General features: G+C 40.4%; 2 protein-coding genes across 3 annotated transcripts in view; one reads left to right on the top strand and one right to left on the bottom strand.

The window, feature by feature from the left end:
• LOC106064129 (uncharacterized) overlaps positions 1-27,020 on the top strand; it is a 124,552-nt gene that overhangs the window by 22,090 nt on the left and 75,442 nt on the right. The gene's annotated exons all lie outside the window — the stretch shown is intronic.
• Positions 754-26,382, bottom strand: LOC129926325 (uncharacterized). Its single transcript, XM_056029644.1, has 6 exons — positions 26,031-26,382; positions 23,602-23,900; positions 23,308-23,377; positions 3,651-5,009; positions 3,122-3,565; positions 754-3,002 (listed from the first exon to the last, which is right to left on the bottom strand). Exons 1-6 carry the CDS (start codon positions 26,380-26,382, stop codon positions 754-756), a joined length of 4,773 nt encoding a protein of 1,590 aa, XP_055885619.1.

Below are 27,020 nucleotides of genomic sequence, written 5' to 3'. Positions count from 1 at the left end.
GACTAACAAACTTATTCCATTCAGTCCCTAATTTTCAAGATTTATGTTTAGTCCATTTTTTTTGGTATTTATAATTGCATTATAACAGCTGCGTAAGTCTTGGGAGTTGTTCTTTGGTACTGTGAGATCTAAAGTTATACGTTATGGGCTTTGTAAGAATTGGTCAGTTAGCTAGCATGCGTTCTCTCTGTGTCATTGTAAGTATCTAACGGGAAACTTTCATTTCTGTCCATGTTCTCCCAGGAACACACGAGTAGGTCCTAACCAGCACACGGTGACCTGTGGAGTGTCATTCTATTAGGACTATTGTCTTCTACTAATCATTGTAATTAGTATACCCACAAAACAAATAATAGAAAGTTTTTCTTTCAAGACAATTCCTCTTTTATGAAGCTGTTGACCTTTTGTAAGCGTGATTGCATTGGTCTTAATAACTAATGAATGATAGCTTTAAAAATAGGAAACATTACATTTTTAACCACGCATTATTTTTCCACCCACTGTTAGGCCCATGTATAAATCTACTTCGAGAATGTAAAATTCTTGTCTGGTGATAGAGATATATGCTATATGGCAGAATCAGACTTACTTGACAAGAATACTGAATCTAGATATACGATATAGAGTATAGAAGATTCTAGTTTGGTGATGTAGACACAGACATGGTGACATTACCAGAAAGTAGTATAGACTAGAATACTAGATCTAGATATATGATATGAAGGATCCTGGTTTGGTGATAGGCCTTTAGAATCAGATAAGTAGACGCAGTGCCTGAGTAAACCCAGTGCGTGAGTTGACGCAGTGCCTGAGTAAACCCAGTGCGTGAGTAGACGCAGTTCCTGAGTAAACCCAGTGCGTGAGTTGACGCAGTGCCTGAGTTGACGCAGGGCCTGAGTAGACACAGTGCCTGAGTAGACGCACGGCCTGAGTAGGTGCAGGGTCTGAGTAGACACAGTGCCTGAGTAGACGTAGGGCCTGAGTAGGTGCAGTGCCTGAGTAGACGCAGTGCCTGAGTAGACGTAGGGCCTGAGTAGACGCAGTGCCTGAGTAGACGCAGGGTCTGAGTAGACGCACGACCTGAGTAGGTGCAGTGCCTGAGTAGGTGCAGTGCTCGAGAAGACGTAGGGCCTGAGTAGACGCACGGCCTGAGTAGGTGCACGGCCTGAGTAGACGCACGGCCTGAGTAGACGCACGGCCTGAGTAGACGCAGTGCCTGAGTAGACGCAGTGCCTGAGTAGACGCACGGCCTGAGTAGACGCAGTCCCTGAGTAGACGCAGTGCCTGAGTAGACGCAGGGTCTGAGTAGACGCACGGCCTGAGTAGACGCAGTGCCTGAGTAGACGCAGTGCCTGAGTAGGTGCAGTGCCTGAGTAGACGCAGTGCCTGAGTAAACGCAGTGCCTGAGTAGACGTAGGGCCTGAGTAGACGCACGGTCTGAGTAGGTGCAGTGCCTGAGTAGACGCAGTGCCTGAGTAGACGTAGGGTCTGAGTAGACGCACGGACTGAGTAGACACAGTGCCTGAGTAGATGCAGTGCTTGAGTAGACGTAGTGCCTGAGTAGACACAGTGCCTGAGTAGACGCAGGGTCTGAGTAGACGCACGGCCTGAGTAGGTGCAGTGCCTGAGTAGACGCAGAGTCTGAGTAGACGCACGGCCTGAGTAGATGCAGTGCCTGAGTAGATGCAGTGCTTGAGAAGATGTAGGGTCTGAGTAGACGCAGTGCCTGAGTAGGTGCAGTGCCTGAGTAGACGTAGGGTCTGAGTAGACGCACGACCTGAGTAGGTGCAGTGCCTGAGTAGATGCAGTGCTTGAGAAGATGTAGGGCCTGAGAAGACGTAGGGTCTGAGTAGACGTAGGGTCTGAGTAGACGTAGGGTCTGAGTAGACGTAAGGTCTGAGTAGACGTAGGGCCTGAGTAGACGTAGTGGTCTGAGTAGACGCACGGCCTGAGTAGGTGCAGTGCTTGAGTAGATGCAGTGCTTGAGAAGACGTAGGGTCTGAGTAGACGTAGGGCCTGAGAAGACACAGGGCCTGAGAAGACGCAGGGCTGAGTAGACGTAGGGTCTGAGTAGACGTAGGGTCTCAGTAGACGTAGGGTCTGAGTAGACGTAGGGTCTGAGTAGACGTAGGGTCTGAGTAGACGTAGTGTCTGAGTAGGTGCAGTGCCTGAGTAGACGCACGGCCTGAGTAGACGCACGGCCTGAGTAGACACACGGCCTGAGTAGACGCACGGCCTGAGTAGACGCAGTGCCTGAGTAGACGCACGGCCTGAGTAGACACACGGCCTGAGTAGACGCAGTGCCTGAGTAGACGCAGTGCCTGAGTAGACGCAGGGTCTGAGTAGACGCACGGCCTGAGTAGACGCAGTGCCTGAGTAGACGCAGTGCCTGAGTAGGTGCAGTGCCTGAGTAGACGCAGTGCCTGAGTAAACGTAGGGTCTGAGTAGACGTAGGGCCTGAGTAGACGTAGGGTCTGAGTAGACGCACGGCCTGAGTAGACACAGTGCCTGAGTAGATGCAGTGCTTGAGTAGACGTAGTGCCTGAGTAGACACAGTGCCTGAGTAGACGCAGGGTCTGAGTAGACGCACGGCCTGAGTAGGTGCAGTGCCTCAGAAGACGCAGGGTCTGAGTAGACGCACGGCCTGAGTAGGTGCAGTGCCTGAGTAGATGCAGTGCTTGAGAAGATGTAGGGTCTGAGTAGACGCAGTGCCTGAGTAGGTTCAGTGTCTGAGTAGACGTAGGGTCTGAGTAGACGCACGACCTGAGTAGGTGCAGTGCTTGAGAAGATGTAGGGTCTAAGTAGACGTAGGGCCTGAGAAGACGGAAGGTCTGAGTAGACGTAGGGTCTGAGTAGACGTAGGGTCTGAGTACACGTAGGGTCTGAGTAGGCATAGGGCCTGAGTAGACGTAGTGGTCTGAGTAGACGCACGGCCTGAGTAGGTGCAGTGCCTGAGTAGACGCAGGGTGTGGGTAGACACACGGCCTGAGTAGGTACAGTGCCTGAGTAGATGCAGTGCTCGAGAAGACGCAGGGTCTGAATAGACGTAGGACCTGAGAAGACGTAGGGCCTAAGTAGGCGTAGGGCCTGAGTAGACGTAGGGCCTGCGTAGACGTAGGGCCTGAGTAGACGTAGTGATCTGAGTAGACGCACGGCCTGAGTAGGTGCAGTGCTTGAGTAGATGCAGTGCTTGAGAAGATGTAGGGTCTGAGTAGACGCAGTGCCTGAGTAGGTTCAGTGTCTGAGTAGACGTAGGGTCTGAGTAGACGCACGACCTGAGTAGGTGCAGTGCTTGAGAAGATGTAGGGTCTAAGTAGACGTAGGGCCTGAGAAGACGGAAGGTCTGAGTAGACGTAGGGTCTGAGTAGACGTAGGGTCTGAGTAGACGTAGGGTCTGAGTAGGCATAGGGCCTGAGTAGACGTAGTGGTCTGAGTAGACGCACGGCCTGAGTAGGTGCAGTGCCTGAGTAGACGCAGGGTCTGGGTAGACACACGGCCTGAGTAGGTACAGTGCCTGAGTAGATGCAGTGCTCAAGAAGACGCAGGGTCTGAATAGACGTAGGACCTGAGAAGACGTAGGGCCTAAGTAGGCATAGGGTCTGAGTAGACATATGGTCTGAGTAGACGTAGGGCCTGAGTAGACGTAGGGCCTGAGTAGACGTAGTGGTCTGAGTAGACGCACGGCCTGAGTAGGTGCGGTGTTTGAGTAGATGCAGTGCTTGAGAAGATGTAGGGTCTGAGTAGACGTAGGGCCTGAGAAGACACAGGGCCTGAGAAGAGGCAGGGCTGAGTAGACGTAGGGTCTGAGTAGACGTAGGATCTGAGTAGACGTAGGGCCTGAGTAGGCGTAGGGCCTGAGTAGACGTAGGGCCTTAGTAGGTGCAGTGCCTGAGTAGACGCACGGCCTGAGTAGACGCACGGCCTGAGTAGACGCACGGCCTGAGTAGACGCACGGCCTGAGTAGACGCAGTGCCTGAGTAGACGCAGTGCCTGAGTAGACGCAGTGCCTGAGTAGACGAAGGGTCTGAGTAGACGCACGGCCTGAGTAGACGCAGTGCCTGAGTAGACGCAGTGCCTGAGTAGGTGCAGTGCCTGAGTAGACGCAGTGCCTGAGTAAACGTAGGGTCTGAGTAGACGTAGGGCCTGAGTAGACGTAGGGTCTGAGTAGACGCACGGCCTGAGTAGACACAGTGCCTGAGTAGATGCAGTGCTTGAGTAGACGTAGTGCCTGAGTAGACACAGTGCCTGAGTAGACGCAGGGTCTGAGTAGACGCACGGCCTGAGTAGGTGCAGTGCCTGAGTAGATGCAGTGCTTGAGAAGATGTAGGGTCTGAGTAGACGCAGTGCCTGAGTAGGTTCAGTGCCTGAGTAGACGTAGGGTCTGAGTAGACGCACGACCTGAGTAGGTGCAGTGCTTGAGAAGATGTAGGGTCTGAGTAGACGTAGGGCCTGAGAAGACGGAAGGTCTGAGTAGACGTAGGGTCTGAGTAGACGTAGGGTCTGAGTAGGCATAGGGCCTGAGTAGACGTAGTGGTCTGAGTAGACGCACGGCCTGAGTAGGTGCAGTGCCTGAGTAGATGCAGTGCTTGAGAAGACGTAGGGCCTGAGAAGACGTAGGGTCTGAGTAGACGTAGGGTCTGAGTAGACGCACGGCCTGAGTAGGTGCAGTGCCTGAGTAGACGCAGGGTCTGAGTAGACGCACGGCCTGAGTAGGTACAGTGCCTGAGTAGATGCAGTGCTCGAGAAGACGCAGGGTCTGAGTAGACGTAGGACCTGAGAAGACGTAGGGCCTGAGTAGGTGTAGGGTCTGAGTAGACGTAGGGTCTGAGTAGACGTAGTCCTTAGTAGGCGTAGGGTCTGAGTAGACGTAGGGCCTGAGTAGACGTAGTGTCTGAGTAGACGCACGGCCTGAGTAGGTGCAGTGCCTGAGTAGATGCAGTGCTTTAGAAGACGTAGGGCCTGAGTAGACGTAGGGCCTGAGTAGGTGCAGTGCCTGAGAAGTTGCAGTGCTTGAGAAGACGTAGGGTCTGAGTAGAATTTAGGTCTGAGTAGACGGCGCGGAAAATGTTCTTCAACGTTTATTTATTTAACTCTTTAAAAGAATTTAAAATCAACAACAACATCAACAGCAACAAAACAAATACATGCCGGAATACAGGCTGAGGTATGTGTGTTCAAGATAAAGATTTTCTGGCCCTCCAGACATACTAATTTAATTTTAGATTTTTTTTTACAATTATAACAATCAAACCAGAGTTTTACTTGTGTGGTCAATTTAGCTTGTAATTATTTCCCCCAAAATATATATAAACTATCGAATTTCTAGGAAAATCGTTAGAACTATTTTCAAATACGTGTCACCAACCCTTAACCCATGAAAAGTTTGCAACCTGATAAGAGGAATTATAATAAGAACACAGCGAAACAAACAAATAAACAAATATACTTCCAATCAAATGTCGACAGAGTTTGAAATCTGTGACCTTTCCAATGGACTAGTGACCAGATGGCAAGTACTGTAGAGCGAGGGGTAGTTTGTTCATTCGATTCAAGCTGGTCTACAGTCTGTCACCAGGTCATTCTGCTGTGTAATGAAACCCAAAGGGTTATCTCTTCCCAGACACTGTCTCTGGGGCGGAGGTCGACGCCAGACACGTCGACTGTCTCTCGGGCGGAGGGGACGTCGGGTTACATTAAGTCTGCGGACAGCATTCAGCCAATAGACCTTTTTGTTTTTTAAAGACCCACTTCATTTTACGTTGTTGTTGTTTCTAGCATGAAACTCTCTTCCCACGGTTCTAGTGGGGGAGACAAGGAGGTGGTGCCAAGCTTTGGAGAGTGAACATAGTTGTAGTCTTTCATCTAATCTTGTCTTGAGTTTAGAATATTTACAAATAGTCTTTGTTGACACCCCCCCCCCTTCCTAAAACAGGAGTTCCAGTTTCTCGAGACTCACCCAAGTCTGCACTGGTCACTCGTTAAATTTGCATAGATGACGGCTTGACCATAATTAAGAGAATGATTATCACTTATGTCTGCTAATATTCTTTCCATTTAAACATGCCATTGACAGAAATAATTGAATTAATTACAAAGGTGATGAAATGTTGATGATGTATAATTGAAAATAATTATTTTCATTCCATCGATTCACCAGACACACACACACACATACACATTCGCACAGAGAAAAAAAAAAAGGTAAAAAATATTATAATTTGATAATCAGCTGCTGGTTCAGAATATTTTTATATATATTTTTTTAGTTTGGCCAACATGCTGCGCTAGACTTCAAGCCAATGTTAACATATTGCACACAATTTAAAATCAAGGCTAGCATACTGTACTATGTCTTGGGGGGGGGGGGGCTTTTTGTTGAGACAAGGAGACAGGGTACAAGAGAAATAGGAAACAAAATGGAAACTATTATTTCAAAGATATATACATTTTGAGAAATAGATAGAAAGGGAGAAAGAAAGAAAATAAAAGATATATATATATATATATATATATATATATATAACTATTAATATATCTATCGAGAGTGAGAGAGAATAAGAGAAAGACTGAAAGCAGAAGTATAAGCTAGAGAGGTAGAGAGTAATGTAGGTAGAGATGTTGGTGGTAAAGCCAATCTAATTCGTTTCAAACTCATACGATGTTATAATTGAGACAAGTCGATCACTCGAGGTTATGAGAACACTTCACTAATTGATGTAGGATTTAGATTTATCAGAGGACACCGAGCTTCATTCCAGAAAGATGTTTAATTGGAGCAGGCATGCATTGAGCCACAAATAATCCTTCATGGGTCAGTCCGTACGCATTAAAAATGCTTGCAATTAACAGAAAAAAAAGAAAGAATAGACAGCTAATTAATAAAGAATGTCAATCAGGTTGAGTTGTTACTTTAATTATGAAGATGTCAAAAGTTTTACCTGGAAATTATCAACGTGTTATTGACCAAATAAAGTTTAGGGTGTCATGGGACACACTAAGGCTGACCAAGGTGTCATGGGACACACTAAGGTGTCATGGGACACACTAAGGTGTCATGGGACACACTAAGGTGTCATGGGACACCCTAAGGTGCGATGCAGGTTTTCGGTGGCGTACATTTGATGAAAGTATAGCCCCTTAATTTCCAGGCTAATATAACTTTTTTTTTTCTCTACAACAAATGTGGCTTTTTAAAATACCTCTTTTCAGACACAACTTCGTGGAACCTCAAAAACGTCTCTAGCGTTTTTCCTAGACATTAAACAGTTGATGTAGGCCTATATGGCTGAGAAAAGAATGACTAGCTCGTTGGCATCACTGGGAAAACTCTAGTTTGACCGTTATAATTTTTCAAAGTAATAAAAATGAAATATATTTAAATTTTGCTATAAATTTGAATTTATAAATTATGGCTAATTCATCCGTAGTGTACCGATAACTGAGTTGTTAATTAAATTTAAAGTTCCTTTCAGTTGATTAATAGATTATCTAATGTTTGCGTAAATTTGTACGTAAATCTAAGATAGATTACAACTAGATTCTGGATGTAGAAGTAGGTCTAGATCTAGATCTTAAGAGTTCCAAATCAGAAGTGTAGATCTAGATCTAGTTCTAGATGTCTACATAATGAAAGTAGCAATAAAAAATACTTCAATTAGGCCTACATAAAATAGCTCTGGCCCAATGGATAACCTGGTTGATACGTCGAGAGGACGGTGTCGAAGTACGAGCTCGTTACTCGGCTTGTACAAGCATTTTTTTAAATTATTTTTTTTTTCCATTTTATTTATTTTAGTTGTATAATGGAGATATTGAAATGTTTTTTCTAAAATGTTTTTCTTGTTTAAAAATTTAAGTTTTTCTTAATATGAATAGCTACTTTGTTGTGTCATAGAATGTATCTGATTAAAAGACAGCCACTTTAGTGTTTGTCTGAACAAAATATAGCAACTTTAGTGTGCCCTAGAATTTGTCTGAATAAAACATAACCACTTCGGTGTACCGTATAATGTCTAATTCCAGACACTATACTAATGTGACGCACAACAGATAATGTACAAACTAAATTGGAAACTGATCAATTTTGTTTTGCATCGATGTCCATTTAAAATAGATTACTGCCCAATCGAATTAAAAATTCTCTGGTTTTACAGATGTGTTGCATAAATATTTATGTATTTAAAACATGCAAATTATTTATATTTATCTTATCTTTATCTTATCTATAGCAGACTTTTATTTATTCATTTTTTTACATATACGAATATAAAGAATCTACATACTATGATACGGCAATGTAGACTAGAGATATTCCATAAAAACTAGACATTCCTTTAGATCAACAATTCCGAGGACTGGACTTAGGACTTAATGCTATGGTCTGATTCAGATGAGAAAAATTGAGATATAGTTGTTTTTTTTTTTTTACAAAAGGACTCTTACATTAATTTAAATGCTCTTAAAAGAAGAAAGTAAAAACAAAAACAGCAATATGTGTTAAAGGTGATTTTTGGAATAATTTTTAGCGGCCCCCCGAAAGGGGAAAAGACGCTATTAGTTTTGTGTGGTCTGTCCTTCCGTCCGTTCTGTCCTACTAACTACTACATTTACACACAAAAAATGTTTCCTCTGTTTTAAAGAAAAAAAATCTATTTAGTATGCATATAAGTTGGACATAATTTAAAACAACAGTTAATAGTTTTCCATATAACCGCGTGAACTGCAGCGTTTCTCATCCATCGCAGAATACTAAACTAAAGGAATTTTTTTTTTTTAAGGAAATATTTTTTTCTTGAGGATTTGAATAAGAGATTGACCCTTTACAAAACAAATAGATCAATTAGATATTCATAATAAGTCATTAGTTAGGCCAGGTTCTCATCCAACTTCACATTCACTTTCACCTATCCTTTGGTCTTACTGGACCACTGGGGCACAACACAAGATCTGTTAACCTTCTTTCTCCATTGCTCTCTGTCATTTTTCTTTGATAGAATTTCATTCTGATGTTTTTTCTGAAAATATTGAAACCTGCCTTTTTACCTGCCTGGGTGGACCACTTCGGGGGCCGACTTTGAGTTAGTGTTTTCACACAAACTGTCTTTGTAAACTAGTTTTTTGTATACTTTTTAGATCGTTTTAATATAAGCGTATATATACTTAATAGTATTTTTGTAGAAGAAAACATTATTTGTGAAAATGATGTTTAAGACAATGCTAATGACCAAATCCATTACAAAGTTTTCTTTATAATTAATCAATATACATACAGTCTTTGCGATCTATGGGGCAGATGATGTAAAGGTCATCTATTTCTTTGGCCAACGGTCAACGAGTAGAGTGTCGTGTGACCAGCATAACGAACAACCGCCTTAACTTTCCCCACTATTGTTAGGTGCCCATTAGGGGTGGGTATTCAGGGGCGTTCTAAAAATCCCGAAATTGAAAATCCCAGCGTTCACTGAGATTCCAACCCGAGATTTCTTCGCTTCGGAAGCCGAGCGCTTTAGCACTTTACCACTCATCTACCAGGCCCATCTCTTCAATAACTACTTGTGAACTTTAAATTAGAAATTTGGATTTTAGTCAATGATTTCATTGCTAAGGCCACAAAAAAGTCTGTGTCTGTTTTTGTGATCAGTGTCTTGTATCTCATTAGTGATGGTAAAATGTTAAAAAACCTGAACCAGTGTGTGTGTTGTTTTTTTTTTAAATATTTTTTAGCTTTCCTAACAATTTCGTTTCTCAAAAAGGTTTCAAAGTGCGGCTCATGTGTTGCCAATGATCTTACTAGCAGAATTGAGGAGTTTATAGTTTTAATGATCCGATGGCCCAAACATGTTTTGAATAAGAATATGAATTAAAAATGAAATCAACACTGCACAGTGGCACAGAAACAGATGACCTTTACATCATCTGCCCTATAGATCTGAAAGGGGAAGTCTACTTTAAAAACTACAAACATGAAACTCGAGGAACATTTAAAACTCACATATATTGAACACTAAAATATTACAATACTATAAGTGTACAAAATTACAATATTCAAGACCACACTCACACATATTGAATATGTTTATTACAAGCTAAGTATTACCCACTGCAAATGCTGTATACAAAATTAAAAGAGGAGATGACTTCGTGTTATCAAACACACTTCCACGGCTGTAAACATGAACAAGTTGGGAAGCCTGCAGGGGGAGGGGAGGAATTGGGCAGCTCTGACAAGAAGATCAAACCTAATGATATTGACTTTGGACTTTACCTATGACATGTCTTGTCTGAACAGGACGAAAACAGTCTGGCAAATTGGTTCATCTCATAGACGCATAGTGGCATCAGTCTCCTGACTTGAGGACACTTGTAAGTTGGGCCTGTTGTACACCCCATATTGAGCACCCGTGGCACTTTTTAAGGACTTATTTATGCACCACATATTGAGCATCCGTGGCACTTTTTAAGGACTTATTTATGCACCACACTTTGAGCACCCGTGGCACTTTTTAAGGACTTATTTATGCACCACACGTTGAGCACCCTTGACAGTTTTATAGGATTTATTATTTATACACCACATGTTAAACACAACATAGGGCTTGTTTGTACAAAATATGTTGATGACTCTTCATTATATATCGGACTGTAATTCGATTGGTATACATTTTTATGTATGTGTAATCTGTATTTGTCTTACACTCGTATTAAACTTTATATTAGGCCAGTCTCTAGGTTACATCAGACTTTATAAACTGTCAGCCCCTATGTTTTACACTCGTATTAAACTTTATATTAGGCCAGTCTCTAGGTTACATCAGACTTTATAAACTGTCAGCCCCTATGTTTTACACTCGTATTAAACTTTATATTAGGCCAGTCTCTAGGTTACATCAGACTTTATAAACTGTCAGCCCCTATGTTTTACACTCGTATTAAACTTTATATTAGGCCAGTCTCTAGGTTACATCAGACTTTATAAACTGTCAGCCCCTATGTTTTACACTCGTATTAAACTTTATAAATGATCAGTGGAAGTCAGTTGTTGACGGTCGTTCACTTGTAACCCTAACTGCGAGACAACTGGACCACTGTAGGCGTATTATATTTTAACTTATACAACTTGAAAATAACTTGAATAGTTTCTTTGTGAACGAACCTAGATATAAATGTTAATACAATATCGACAAAGTTAATTTGAGATGATTGAAATAAACGGATATTCTAAACACCCTGTAGTCGCCTGGCGTACGGAACATAACTTACGAAAAGATTCAAATAACAAGCGTGGTTAGTCGATAGAGCCCATGAAAGGAAACATTTTACACTGATACAAACATTCCTCTATTTGTATACTATGGCTCGAACATTTTCTTTCCTAAAGTTGCATCTGTTATCTGTAACGCATATATGTAAGTGGGGAGCCATAACGTTATATATATATATAATACAACACAGTTTTGGAAGGATATTTATTCTTCATTGACGTGGAAACCCAAAGCAAAAGGAAAGTCAATCTCTATTGTTGATGTATAGAAGTCGGCCCCTCCCTTTAATACACGTAAGTTCACACAGACAGAGAATCAATAAGAACTTGGAATGTCGATGGAAGAAATCATTCAAGTTTGAAATACAAACTCTGGACTCTTTACGCTTGGTCAGAGAGCTGAGTTCTCTGAGAGGTTGAACACTTGCACACAGGAGTTGGTGGTCCAGGCGGAAAAAAAAAACGTTTTCAGTTTCCCAAATGTCGCACACATAACAAACACATAAGAACGTGATGGAAAGATAAACGAGGAAATTGTATTGGAAGAAACACTGTCATTGAAGGTGATGGATGGCGTCAAACATTACAGGCTCCAGGAAGTTTAAGATAAGATAATTGATCCCTTCAAGTGCTATACATCACCCGTGTCAAGTAGCGTAGAGGAATCTAGTGGCAACATTGCTTTAGAATGCATAACAATGGTCTGTATTTGTCCAAGTCATTTCATTTAGTCCATAGATGATCCTGGTTGTTAGACTGTAAAGTAGTTTACGGCTGACTCCAATCACTGTTCAGTTCAATTAAATAATAACATATTTTATTCCTTTGTTTGTTTTACATGTTTCGTAAGTTCCTTCAGATTTGATAATTACATCCTAGCCAAAACCTTCAGCAGGACGGCGAGAGTTCGAACCCCGGGATCATTGAGAAGGCAGTCCGGAGCGCATGACACATGACCAGGCAGCGAAGCCATTCATTCGTTCATATTGTACTTCAGTAGTCCGGATTTACGGTTCTTTCTTTTCTTTACTTATCACCAGCACAATGTGTTTGAACATTTCAGGTCATAAATGATAAAGTCATCTCAAGATGAAGATATTGTCGAATGATATGTCCTCTCCAGATGAAGATATTGTCGAATGATAAGTCCTCTCCAGATGAAGATATTGTCGTTTAAAATGCTGAACATCGTGACAAGGACACTGCTACTACGTAAGCCTTCGTTACCCTACATTCGTTATGTAGTAACAAATGTAAACAGTACGTCTGCCGCTACCACGTGATTGACCGGGGGAATCTTCTCGTGCAATCTCAAATTCAGCCTGTACTTTACAAAGAGCCTCGTTTTGAACAGAGGAGCCTGGAACGTTGCTAATCTGAGCAGACAGAGAAATGTAAATATGTGAAGAAAAAAAAAAGAACATGTCCCCTAGTTGGCTGAATCTGGCATTTGGGCTTTTGTCAATAATAGATTAATAGATGGCTATCAAAATGTTACGGGAAATCAGGGCACGGTGAGACTCACTCGGAGGAAGTGATAAGAATGAGAGGAAAAAAAAAAGAGTTTCATTCAATAGATAGAGAACAAAAACAATTTTTGAAAAGAGCTTCCGAGAAACAAGAAACAACTTGGGGAAATGTATTCAATAAGGCGCTCCTTTAGCCACAAATATCTCCTTCATCGGAACATAACTCTTCATCGGAACATAACTCTTCATCGGAACATAACTCTTCCTTTTGTGAGCAAACTTTTTTTTCATAACATTCACACACACACACACACACACACTAAATATATCTCAGAAATGCCAGGCCAGATGAAAGTAAGGGAGGCAACAAATCAGACATAAATATACAACTTCAAGGGTAAATATTATTCAGTGAAATGTTGGTGTAATGACTCTAAACTCTGAAGAGAAGTTTTCCATTTTGTTACTTGTTGTGATCTTAAAAAGTTTATTTTTGTGTGAGCTTGCAGCTCACAGTGCTACACTCTGGTGGAACCTTTAGATCGTCTAAGAGCTGAGCCGAAGCCGAAGGCTCTTCGAGCTCTATGTTTGAAAAAAAAAGTTTGAGCGTCAAACAGTAAAAAAAAAACCTGCGTGAACCACCGTTCTGTCTGGAAGAGACCCAAGTAAATGCCTATGTAAAGCATTGCTATTTCCGATCCATCTGGCACCCCGGACGCATGGGCTAGACATGGCCGAAGGCCGAGTGCACCGGGGACCTCCGCCATTTTCCTATGATGTACCAAGCTAACCGTGGAGGGCTCGCCATTAGTGTAACGGCCACTTGAGGAAAGGCCCATGGATTATTGACAGGACCGTGAGGGCTCTCTTTCAACTCCTCTCCGTGCAATGGGTAAACTCTCGTCTACCCGTGGTCACCCCCACGTGAGTTTTGTTTTGCTATTCATTTAGCCTAACCACTTCCTCTAATGGTCGTTTCCACACGAGCACCACTTTGAGGCAGAATAGCGTGCTCACGACTGGCGGAACCTACGATGTCACTGATCCCAAACTGTCGCTACCTTCAGCTGCCTGGAAAGAAGGGAACTGCTGTGTGGACGACATCGTGACATTTTTCTGGCTGGAAAGACATGCTGCAATTTAATTCCCATATCTGTAATTCTACTAATTATTTTTGTATAATTTCAGTATCTTTTGTTTTTATTGTTCTACATATTATTGCAATATTGTTCCTGAACTTAAGCAATTTGGTAGGTCATTTATGTAAATTAGAAACGGTAATAGCTGAATCGTCGCAACGGAAATCTTCGGAGAAGATATATGACAAACAATATCCATTTAATTTTTCAAAATTACACTTTGAACTATATATATATATATAACTAGGTGATGATCGTGGGAATGTGAGCTTTTTATTTCGTAAAATACAAATGATTGAAGACCGGCGTCTTGTAGAACTAAAAAAACACAGAATTAAATGGAAAATGCAATGAAATAAAGAAACATCTAGTTCAACACCAAACACAAAAGGAACCATTATTTCATCGAGTTTCACCATGTTTGTTTGTTAGTCGTTATAGCAACACTTAAAACATTTATGCATACCGATTTGATTGGAAAAGAAAAAAATTGATTCATGTAAAAAGAAAAAAAAAATTAAAGGGCGATAAATCTTGCCTCATTAACTCCCCTTACAGCTGCTCATTTATCAAAAGCAAACAAATGTGATGGTGTCTAACATGTTTCTAGACTTCCGTTTTGGATGCTTGGGATCTTGTTGTGTCTAGTCACAAGTGCACGAGCTGCAAGTGACTTTTTGATTCGTCCTTTCAGAAGGTGGGGGTCTTTGCATGTTGGCTGTGTGTGTGAGTGTGTGTGTGTGAGAGAGAGAGAGAGAGAGAGAGAGAGAGAGAAATGTGTAAGTCCGGAGCATAAATAAATGATTCTTTCATTAATTAAAAACAAACTTTTAATTGATGGCTTGTATCTAATATATCCAACAAACAAACAAACTAGAGGCAATGCTTAAAATATCAAATTCAAAAAGCATATCTAAGGGGAAGATCTCCACATTTACAACCATATATCTGTATAATGTAAGCTTTATTTCTCTTTTCGCTATCGAACACAATTGATTGATTATTTTCTTGTCAGACGTGTATATCCTCCCGCGCCGTTCTGTGCATCGGGTGGCAAGCTCCATCAAGATCTGTGCTTAAAGTTTACCACTATTTATTTAATGAACTAGTTGGTGAATTGTTGGATAGATTCATGTTTTGTTAGGAACAATGACTATTTGTGCGAAGTGGGAAGTGGGAGACATAACGTGTGTGTACCAGACAGAGGAAGTTTATATAAGTCTTATGTAAAAACGAAAGCTGTCTCTGTTTTTTGTATGTACATGATTTATTTAAAACGCTCTTGTTGTAGATGTAGGCTCTTAGCTAATAGACTACATGATGTGTTTAAAACGCTCTTGTATATGTCGGCTCTTAGCTACTAGACTATATGATGTGTTTCAACAAATATGTTGGTGTGTTCCTACTTGAGAGAAGAGCTTTGAGTCAATCCGATGGAGATCTACTTTGTGTACAAGTTGTTTCAAATTATCGTCATCGCTTGTTTATCTTGGGAGGTGCATCCAGGAACCATCCGTGATAACCAAAACATCGCGAAACGTTATATTTAAGTATCTGGACACTTATTAAGGCATTACAATCCCCCGAACCCCACCCCACACACAATTACGCTACATGATCCTAGGTATAGTATTGTACGTGCGCACAGTATACAGAATATCACCACAGTGGTATGGATAGTGAGTGAGTTGTGGATAGTGAGTGAGTTGTGGATAGTGAGTGAGTTGTGGAATAGCGTCTCAGTTAGTCTATTTACTGAAATTCAGACAAATTGTATTCATAACTTTTCTTTATTCTTAGAAAAAAAAGCGAATTTCTAAATAAAACAAACAAACTGGAAAGAAAGAAGTGGCAAGGGACCTAACTGTTCATGGAAAGTGTTGGTCTCCTTGTGTGCAGTCTCTAGGTCTTGACCTGGTAGTCCAACTCTTGGAAAGTGTTGGTCTCCTTGTGTGCAGTCTCTAGGTCTTGACCTGGTAGTCCAACTCTTGGAAAATGTACTACGCAATATGCCGCTGAATAATGTCTAGTTGAGTCCGTCATTAGTGAACTCAGTTGTTTAGACCCAAATGTCTAGTTGAGTCCGTTAGTGAACTCAGTTGTTTAGACCCAAATGTCTAGTTGAGTCCGTCATTAGTGAACTCAGTTGTTTAGACCCAAATGTCTAGTTGAGTCCGTCATTAGTGAACTCAGTTGTTTAGACCCAAATGTCTAGTTGAGTCCGTCATTAGTGAACTCAGTTGTTTAGACCCAAATGTCTAGTTGAGTCCGTCATTAGTGAACTCAGTTGTTTAGACCCAAATGTCTAGTTGAGTCCGTCATTAGTGAACTCAGTTGTTTAGACCCAAATGTCTAGTTGAGTCCGTCATTAGTGAACTCAGTTGTTTAGACCCAAATGTCTAGTTGAGTCCGTCATTAGTGAACTCAGTTGTTTAGACCCAAATGTCTAGTTGAGTCCGTCATTAGTGAACTCAGTTGTTTAGACCCAAATGTCTAGTTGAGTCCGTCATTAGTGAACTCAGTTGTTTAGACCCAAATGTCTAGTTGAGTCCGTCATTAGTGAACTCAGTTGTTTAGACCCAAATGTCTAGTTGAGTCCGTCATTAGTGAACTCAGTTGTTTAGACCCAAATGGCTAGTTGAGTCCGTCTTTAGTGAACTCAGTTGTTTAGACCCAGATGTCTAGTTGAGTCCGTCATTAGTGAACTCAGTTGTTTAGACCCAAATGTCTAGTTGAGTCCGTCATTAGTGAACTCAGTTGTTTAGACCCAAATGTCTATTATAGACTAGATCACGGTTATCATTTGATTGTAGATGGAAAAAAAAAAGAGGATAAATATGTGCTAAAAATAAACATTTTACTTTAAGCATGCAAATTATTTACTTTTAAATATCTTACCTTCCATTTATTGTAACAGGAAATATTGAGTTGGAAAACCTGCAGAGTTTGTGTCCCCACAGCAGCTCCATTGCGTTCACCTAGTACTGTGTAGGACACCAGGATTGCATATTGTTATATTTAATACTCATAAAACTAAATGTACTTGTTTTATTGGCGAAAGACACTAATTCATGTAATAAGAAACATAAAAAAAATTAAAGGGCAATACATCGGGCTTAACTAATCGACATACAGCTGCTCATTTACCAAAAGAAAACATAGAATATATAAGTATGAAACATATTGAATATAAAGTACGAAACATAAAGACTATACAATTGTGAAACATATAGACATTCAATGACCATATGTTTGTTTCGTTCATCTGACATATGAACATGTATTTTTATTAACCACAACAGTTTAATCAATTGATCAATAAAAATTGTGTATTTCCTAAATTCAACTTCATAAGCACACTATGGAAGTCACGTGTGCAATGGCGACTTTTGACACTTCATCGTTGATTTATATTCTATTCAAGTTTGTGTCAAGAAAAGTCTGTTCTAGTTTAGTTCAAGTTTGTGTCAAGACAAGTCTGTTCTAGTTTAGTTCAAGTTTGTGTCAAGACAAGTCTGTTCTAGTTTAGTTCAAGTTCTACAACTTTTATTTTATCAATATGTAGAAGCACAAAGTGAACATGAGCTCTAAACAAAATCTCCTTCAAACTGCAAGTGACACGTCTCTCGGTGGTTATGTCTTCAACTTTCACTTTGACCTACCTACGACAGATCCCCTTATGATTTCATCAGAATCTGTTCAGCCTCATGGTTACATCAGAAACATACACATACGCACTTCATAACGACGATAATTTAAATACTGATTTATTTTATGATTTATTACTTGCTGTTGGTTGGCCTGCTTTAAAAGCGTCTTCATTTCATATTTACTGGGCGTAATATGGCTGTGGTATGGCTGTGGTATGGCTGTAATAGGCCTTTAATATTGTTGTAAGTATGGGCTTAGTATACCTGTTTCAAACCAGCGTCATAATCCGATATTCAACTGTGTAGCCTTTATGTTTTTAAAAATGTAACAGTGCACAAAAGAACATTTGGAATGAGGCGTAGAAGCCTCCCTTAAACACAGCCTATTTAACCCGGCCTCCTCTGGCTCTCGTAGAGGTGCTGACTCTGCTATGTGTGAAACATTCCATGGCCACTGGCTGTAAAAAGTCAAACGAAACTAAAAGGCTTAAAAAAGAAAGTGACAAGCCCCTCCCCTCCCTGTCAGTCTCCGACACTGCAATCTGCCGATGTAAATTGTCTGTGCAGCTCGATCATACCACTGACTACTCCGCCCCAAAGGAGTCTATTTCTGTAGAGTATTTATCAATAGAGGATTTACCTAGTTTCATATCCTGGCATTGTTTTTTTTTTACTGTCGTCTGACAGATCATCAGTATCGAAAGCTGATTGGTGTGTGTATGTGTGTGTGTGTGCCAGCTTTCTTTAAGCCTACTTTGCTTTGTTTTCCATTCCATGGGAAGTCTTGATGCTCGCCCATCCATTAATACGTAGACTTGCATGCCTGCTTGAAAACTATGGATGCCTTTTTTTTTCTTTGTCAAGCTCAACAATCTGTCAACTGACATGTATTCAACGTTCTTGTCAGTTACAAATACATGATGTTTCCGTATCTCGCCCCGTTGTCCTCCCGCGGTCCATTGAAGTTTTCTTTTCTCCTTCTCTGCATGTCTTCAATAAGGGCTTTCCTTTTGGTCTCAAATGTGTGTCCCGCAGCCTTTGGGAGAAGCTCTTCTACTACAAATCTATTAATCTCGCTTAAAACTAGCTGAAGTTACTACATACAATATACGTTCGAAGGTTTTATTTAAGTAAAGACAAATGTTTTGTGTTAACTGTTTGTTACTGATTCACGCACAAACAAGAAATACGAATATATTTTTCGTAACATTTTGAAAATGGACAAAACTGTGTGTATCCAATAAAAACAATTTAAATAATAACCGTTGTACCTCAAGTGGAATCACATTTTCAAAAGCTCTGCTAGTTTTTTAATCTCTTAAATGACGGACTGACAAATTACTTAAAACTAACAGCGTCTTTTCCCCTTTCGGATCCTTCTGGACATGGCTTTGTGGTACACTTAAAAGAGCTAAAACATTGGATTCTACATTTGATTCTACATTGGATTCTACATTTGATTCTACATTGGATTCTACATTTGATTCTACATTTGATTTGATTCTACATTTGATTCTACACAGCTAAAAATTAACAATACTACTGTGTTGTGTACATCTTTTTATATCTCAAACACAAAAAGTGCTCGAAAATGATTAAATTAAATCCTTGGCTAATTTAATAATTCCCTTCTCTGCATACCGGATACACCATTAGGCTTACTATCTATAGATCTAGACAAAACATATCTATTTACAGATCAATTTAGTAAAATATATCTATCTATTAATGCCAATTAATGGTCAGTATTTACATGAGGTGGACAACAGTCTTTTCGTCTGCCTGTCATGTGTATGAGTGTCATTTATGTATGTCACTTGTGTGTCGTGTATGTTTTTCATGTGTAGGTTTTAAGTGTGTCATTGCGTGTCATGTGAATTTATCATGTAGGTGTCGTGTTTGTGTCGTGTTTGTGCATGTCATGAGTTTATTGTCGTGTCTTTCATGAGAGTGTGTGTGTGTGTGTTGATGAGCATATATCGCATTCATGAGAGTGTGTGTGTTGATGAGCATATATCGCATTCATGAGAGTGTGTGTGTTGATGAGCATATATTGCATTCATGAGAGTGTGTGTGTGTGTGTTGATGAGCATATATCGCATTCATGAGAGTGTGTGTGTGTGTGTTGATGAGCATATATCGCATTCATGAGAGTGTGTGTGTGTGTGTTGATGAGCATATATCGCATTCAGGAGAGTGTGTGTGTGTGTTGATGAGCATATATCGCATTCATGGGAGTGTGTGTGTGTGTGTGTTGATGAGCATATATCGCATTCATGAGAGTGTGTGTGTGTGTTGATGAGCATATATCGTATTCATGAGAGTGTGTGTGTGTGTGTTGATGAGCATATATCGCATTCATGAGAGTGTGTGTGTGTGTTGATGAGCATATATCGCATTCATGGGAGTGTGTGTGTGTGTGTTGATGAGCATATATCGCATTCATGAGAGTGTGTGTGTGTGTGTTGATGAGCATATATCGCATTCATGGGAGTGTGTGTGTGTGTGTGTTGATGAGCATATATCGCATTCATGAGAGTGTGTGTGTGTGTTGATGAGCATATATCGCATTCATGGGAGTGTGTGTGTGTGTGTTGATGAGCATATATCGCATTCATGAGAGTGTGTGTGTGTGTTGATGAGCATATATCGCATTCATGAGAGTGTGTGTGTGTGTGTTGATGAGCATATATCGCATTCATGAGAGTGTGTGTGTTGATGAGCATATATCGCATTCATGGGAGTGTGTGTGTGTGTGTTGATGAGCATATATCGCATTCATGAGAGTGTGTGTGTGTGTGTGTTGATGAGCATATATCGCATTCATGAGAGTGTGTGTGTGTGTTGATGAGCATATATCGCATTCATGGGAGTGTGTGTGTTGATGAGCATATATCGCATTCATGAGAGTGTGTGTGTGTGTGTTGATGAGCATATATCGCATTCATGAGAGTGTGTGTGTGTGTTGATGAGCATATATCGCATTCATGGGAGTGTGTGTGTGTGTGTTGATGAGCATATATCGCATTCATGAGAGTGTGTGTGTGTGTGTTGATGAGCATATATCGCATTCATGAGAGTGTGTGTGTGTGTGTTGATGAGCATATATCGCATTCATGAGAGTGTGTGTGTTGATGAGCATATATCGCATTCATGAGAGTGTGTGTGTGTGTGTGTTGATGAGCATATATTGCATTCATGGGAGTGTGTGTGTTGATGAGCATATATCACATTCATGAGAGTGTGTGTGTGTGTTGATGAGCATATATCGCATTCATGGGAGTGTGTGTGTGTGTGTTGATGAGCATATATCGCATTCATGAGAGTGTGTGTGTGTGTGTGTTGATGAGCATATATTGCATTCATGGGAGTGTGTGTGTTGATGAGCATATATCACATTCATGAGAGTGTGTGTGTGTGTTGATGAGCATATATCGCATTCATGAGAGTGTGTGTGTTGATGAGCATATATCGCATTCATGAGAGTGTGTGTGTGTGTTGATGAGCATATATCGCATTCATGAGAGTGTGTGTGTTGATGAGCATATATCGCATTCATGAGAGTGTGTGTGTGTGTTGATGAGCATATATCGCATTTATGAGAGTGTGTGTGTGTGTGTGTTGATGAGCATATATCGCATTCATGAGAGTGTGTGTGTGTGTTGATGAGCATATATCGCATTCATGGGAGTGTGTGTGTGTGTGTGTTGATGAGCATATATCACATTCATGAGAGTGTGTGTGTGTGTGTTGATGAGCATATATCGCATTCATGAGAGTGTGTGTGTGTGTGTGTGTTGATGAGCATATATCGCATTCATGAGAGTGTGTGTGTGTTGATGAGCATATATCGCATTCATGGGAGTGTGTGTGTGTGTGTTGATGAGCATATATCACATTCATGAGAGTGTGTGTGTGTTGATGAGCATATATCGCATTCATGGGAGTGTGTGTGTGTGTGTTGATGAGCATATATCGCATTCATGAGAGTGTGTGTGTTGATGAGCATATATCGCATTCATGGGAGTGTGTGTGTGTGTGTGTTGATGAGCATATATCACATTCATGAGAGTGTGTGTGTGTGTGTTGATGAGCATATATCGTATTCATGAGAGAGTGTGTGTGTGTGTGTTGATGAGCATATATCGTATTCATGAGAGAGTGTGTGTGTGTGTGTTGATGAGCATATATCGTATTCATGAGAGAGTGTGTGTGTGTGTGTTGATGAGCATATATCGTATTCATGAGAGAGTGTGTGTGTGTGTGTTGATGAGCATATATCGTATTCATGAGTGTGTGTGTGTGTGTGTGTGTGTTGATGAGCATATATCGTATTCATGAGTGTGTGTGTGTGTGTGTGTGTTGATGAGCATATATCGTATTCATGAGTGTGTGTGTGTGTGTGTGTGTTGATGAGCATATATCGCATTCATGGGGATTGCCTTCTATTATAACACTCTTTGTAGCAATTTAAAAAAAAAATATTCTTTGAGGTAAAGTGACGCATCTGAGTTTTCCTATTCTCGTGTACTATATAATACGAGACATTTTCATGGACATTTCATAATTCACCATTTTATTAAGAAATTGAGAATCCTTTGTTCATTTTGCATTTATTTATTAACAAATCTACTCACAGACCTGCTCTAAAGCATTGACTTCCATGAAGATCTGCACTATAAAATGAACTTTTGATAGTACTTTCGCTTGTCTATATTCATTTTATTGCATGCATATTGGATGTATATTGGATGTATAATGTATATTGGATGTATATTGTAGATTGAATGTATATTGTATATTTGATGTATATTGGATGTATATTTAATAATGTATGTATATTGGATGTATACCTCTACATATTCTATATTTTCAAGTGGTTTCAACAGTCACCTCAAAACATTGAATGACGTATGTTCCTGTTTGACGTATGTTCCCGTGTGACGTAGGTGACGTCTACAGTGTTGTTGAAAACAAAATGACAATTTCTAGTCACTAGGAGCCAAGTTCGAAACATGACTAGGAAGACTATTTGCTTGTGACAGTCTACTCAAGGAAGCCATCAAACTGTCTTCTTTCTTTTCTTTCTTCCGTTCTTTCTTTGTTTCTCTCTATTCCACACTTTGAAACAATTCTTTCTAAAAGAACTCTGTGTCTTTCATATCGAACATTTTGTGTTCTCCCTTTGCTCTCACTCTTTTTTTAGTTATTCTCTCTCTCTCTCTCTCGTTGGTTTATTTATCCCCTAAGCTCTCTTGTATTTACTATAATCATTGTTCTTTCACTAACACACTTTCTCTCTATCAGCCCCAAATTACATCCATGCTCCTCATTTCTTTCACTTCCCAGCTTATATCTTCCTCAGATTTCTTTCACTTCCCAGCTTACATCTTCCTCAGATTTCTTTCAATCCCCATCTTATATCTACGCCATCTTAGATTTGTTTCACTTCCCAGCTTATATCTTCCTCAGATTTCTTTCAATCCCCATCTTATATCTTCCTCAGATTTCTTTCAATCCCCATCTTATATCTTCCTCAGATTTCTTTCAATCCCCATCTTATATCTTCCTCAGATTTCTTTCAATCCCCATCTTATATCTACGCCATCTTAGATTTGTTTCACTTCGGAACTCCCACCACAAAACTTGTGATTCTTTCATTTTAAATTCACTCAAATTGCATTCTCGTGATGCGTCCCCCACCCCCCGTACTTCCCATCCATAGTCTAAGCTATAAAACCAAGTCAATGTACCTACTCACACTAATGTAGGATGTGAACATAGCAAACTGGTGTCAGCGTCTTTGTCCTGATCGATGATCTCAGTGACGGCAAACCCAGAAGTTACGTCATCAGCAGTCTACAACACAGAACATGTAAAGCTGTGTCAAACAGAGAGAGAGAGAGAGAGAGAGAGAGAGAGAGAGAGAGCTATCATGTTAACAAATTGTAATTCTATGTTCACCATAAGTTCAAGTTTTCAAAGTACAAAGTGAAACCTGGACATTTTTAGAGGATCTCCAGAGTAGTAACGTTTGTAACGGATGCATGTGTCTAAGTTGTATTTGAAGTATGTCTAAATACCTTGATAATTCTAGATGCGTGAGTACCTTGTAAGGCGTGCGTACCTTGTAAGGCGTGAGTACCTTGTAAGGCGTGAGTACCTTGTAAGGCGTGAGTACCTTGTAAGGCGTGCGTACCTTGTAAGGCGTGAGTACCTTGTAAGGTGTGCGTACCTTGTAAGGCGTGAGTACCTTGTAAGGCGTGTGTACCTTGTAAGGCGTGAGTACCTTGTAAGGCGTGAGTACCTTGTAAGGCGGCGTGAGTACCTTGTAAGGCGTGAGTACCTTGTAAGGCGTGAGTACCCTGTAAGGCGTGAGTACCTTGTAAGGTGTATTACAGAAACGAGTTTGAACATGAACATCACGTTACAAAGAATGAAAGGTAACAAACAGGATCAAAGGCTCAATGATAAAGTTCACTCCAGATGAAAATATAAGAATCTTTAATGCAGAATGGGCCATTCTCGAGTCAGTCACTACAACGATGTTATACCTTTGAGAGCTTAGCAATAACTGATTTCAAAGTCTACACTACTCTCTAACCCCCAACGTCTATGTCGTCACTATAAAATATGCGTTCACTGTCTGTCTATTATAGTGCGTAGCTAAACTAGGTGTCTGACATGTTTTATACACAAAACTGCAACAAAGGAAGAAGCCTTCCAACAAGTTCTATTTCTATCCTTCCGTATGACTATAAAAAATATTCAGTTGAAGTTTTGCAAAGTTAATATAATAAAGTAAGGATCAAATTGTCTTTCAAATACAAATAACTGTACTCTGTACCAGTTGAACACTCTGAAGAATTCAATGGAAAACGACGAGAGATAGAAGAAGACTTTCCAAAGACAATCTGAAGAACTCGATGAAAGGCAGTGAGGGTGATGGACGAGAATAAAATCTTGGAACAAAACTTTTCTTTCGCCTATTTGTAGAGGACCGAGACAGACGTAAATAGATATCCGCTAGATAGACCCTAAGTCTCACTTACAAAGACCGCACCACAAATAAAGACATTAGAAAAAGGATTAATACAGCGATTGGACCCCACGATGACCTGTTAAAAAACGCTAGATTTGACTCTGTAACAGTAATTCTTTTAAATGTACACTAGATTTGGTGGCGACCTGAGGATCCCTATTGTGTACCTAAGCGAATCTCAAACTTTTACTACTGTCGCCCAATGGAAGAAAAAAAGTTCCTTTGCGGTCCCTTTAGTCAGTAGGGGAGAGCAATTTAGGCTTTTAGAACGCCCCTGACTATATTTGACTTTGTTAGTTTAGGTCTTTTTATTTTACATATAATTTTACTACTTTTACGTTTTAGGTCTTTGTCTACTTAATGTAACTAGTTTTTACTTGTTTAGAGTTAGATCTAGTCTTCCAAATGTGCATTAGGTTTGACTTGACTAGTTTAAATCTTCTGAATGTGCACTATATTTGAAATTGTGTCGCCTAAGTCTGCTAAATATAGAAACATAATTAGTATAATTGTGTGTCTACAGAGAGTAAAAAAAAAATGACTCCGGTGTGACAATTACCTGTCACTGTGCTGTCATAGATTCTTACACTGAACTCAAATGAAGACACACCTACTACACACAAACACACATACACATTGCGTACATACACTCTAACATAAACACACATGTTCAAGTTCGATGGTTCTGCTGTCACAGGGAACACTGGAGCTCTAGCTTAATGAACGCTGCAGGACGTCAATACACTCCGCCCTGATACACTGGAACGTCTTGGGGACGACCCTCGTTCAATCCTCGTCACAATTTGAAGGGATAAATATAGTCTTGTCGATATGTTAAGATGATTTGATTTTCTCTATGCGGGTGTGTGTGTATGTGTGTGTCGCAGTGTGAGTTCATATGTCAATGTGTGTGTGTGTGTGCGTGCAGCTTTGCTTGCTCATGCTCTCACTCTCTTGTTTAGATAGCAACAAATCGCTGATTTCCCACTCAACCGAAAAAGCTTGTCCTTTTTTTTCAAACAAGAGAAGCAACTCTAAGATATGGAGTTATCTGCACATGACGTCTTTCTTCCTTATTTTTTTTCTTTCTCCAATTGAGTTCCTTGTCCTATCATACAGCTTCGAAGGAGACGGAAGGTATTGAATAGTTTAAATCTGATTCTAGCCACTTGGTGTGTGGTCTACATGTCATCTGTATGTCAATATGTTAGTGATACGTGTTTAGTGATAATATGAATATCTTCCAAACAGCGCCCATATATAACCTCGCATACGAGGTGGTCAGGATTTATGAAATATATAAATTAATTTTTTTGTAACTGTTTAAAATGAACGACTTCAAAACAGTTTTTACATTGTCAAAAACATAATCAACAAAGAAAGCCAATTTGATGGCCTCACAAGAAGAAATGTCAAACTGTGTCCAGAAATTGTTCATAGATCATGTGCTCATTTGTGATGGATGCTGACACTTTGACGTGTGATGGATGCTGACACTTTGACGTGTGATGGATGCTGTCTTTAATGTGTGATGGATGCTGTCTTTGATGTGTGATGGATGCTGACACTTTGACGTGTGATGGATGCTGAGACTTTGACGTGTGATGGATGCTGTCTTTAATGTGTGATGGATGCTGTCTTTGATGTGTGATGGATGCTGAGACTTTGACGTGTGATGGATGCTGAGACTTTGACGTGTGATGGATGCTGACACTTTGATGTGTGATGGATGCTGACACTTTGACGTGTGATGGATGCTGTCTTTAATGTGTGATGGATGCTGACACTTTGACCCATCACACATCAAAGTGTCAGCATCCATCACACATCATCACACATCAAAGTGTCAGCATCCATCACACATCATCACACGTCAAAGTGTCAGCATCCATCACACATCATCACACGTCAAAGTGTCAGCATCCATCACACATCATCACACGTCAAAGTGTCAGCATCCATCACACATCATCACACGTCAAAGTGTCAGCATCCATCACACATCATCACACGTCAAATTGTCAGCATCCATCACACATCATCACACGTCAAAGTGTCAGCATCCATCACACATCATCACACGTCAAAGTGTCAGCATCCATCACACATCATCACACGTCAAAGTGTCAGCATCCATCACACATCATCACACGTCAAAAGTGTCAGCATCCACGTGTACTTACATCTCACACGAAGTGCTTGACCTTGGGATTTTGTCTTTAATTATTATTGAAGCCCAGCATTTCAAAAAGTATCCAAATAGACAATTAATTACTGGTAATTCAATATTTTGTTTTATAGCAACAAAGGGAACTAATACGTCAGTTTTCACAGATGTGGCTAAATGTGTTGGGCTTAGATCACTTCAATAATTGTTATCTATTTCTCCCTCATGTATTCTCCGATCAAGTTGACACTTTAAACAATTATTTTTTGTACCTAACAAAAAATGAATCAATA

The sequence above is a fragment of the Biomphalaria glabrata genome, chromosome 5 (assembly GCF_947242115.1).
Source record: "Biomphalaria glabrata chromosome 5, xgBioGlab47.1, whole genome shotgun sequence".
Lineage (NCBI taxonomy): Eukaryota > Metazoa > Mollusca > Gastropoda > Planorbidae > Biomphalaria > Biomphalaria glabrata.
The sequence above is the reverse complement of the archived record's forward strand: the minus strand, read 5'-3'. Positions and strand labels throughout refer to the sequence as shown.

Bases quoted from the DNA above. Each gene is read 5' to 3' on its own strand.
- LOC129926325 (XM_056029644.1), bottom strand. From the start codon at position 26,382: ATGGATGCTGACACTTTGATGTGTGATGGGTCAAAGTGTCAGCATCCA. The intron at 23,901-26,030 runs GTCAGCATCCAT...ACACCTTACAAG, and splicing joins CATCCATCACACGTCAAAGT to GTACTCACGCCTTACAGGGT. The intron at 3,566-3,650 runs GCCCTACGTCTA...ACGTCTTCTCAG, and splicing joins AGACCACTACGTCTACTCAG to GTCCTACGTCTATTCAGACC.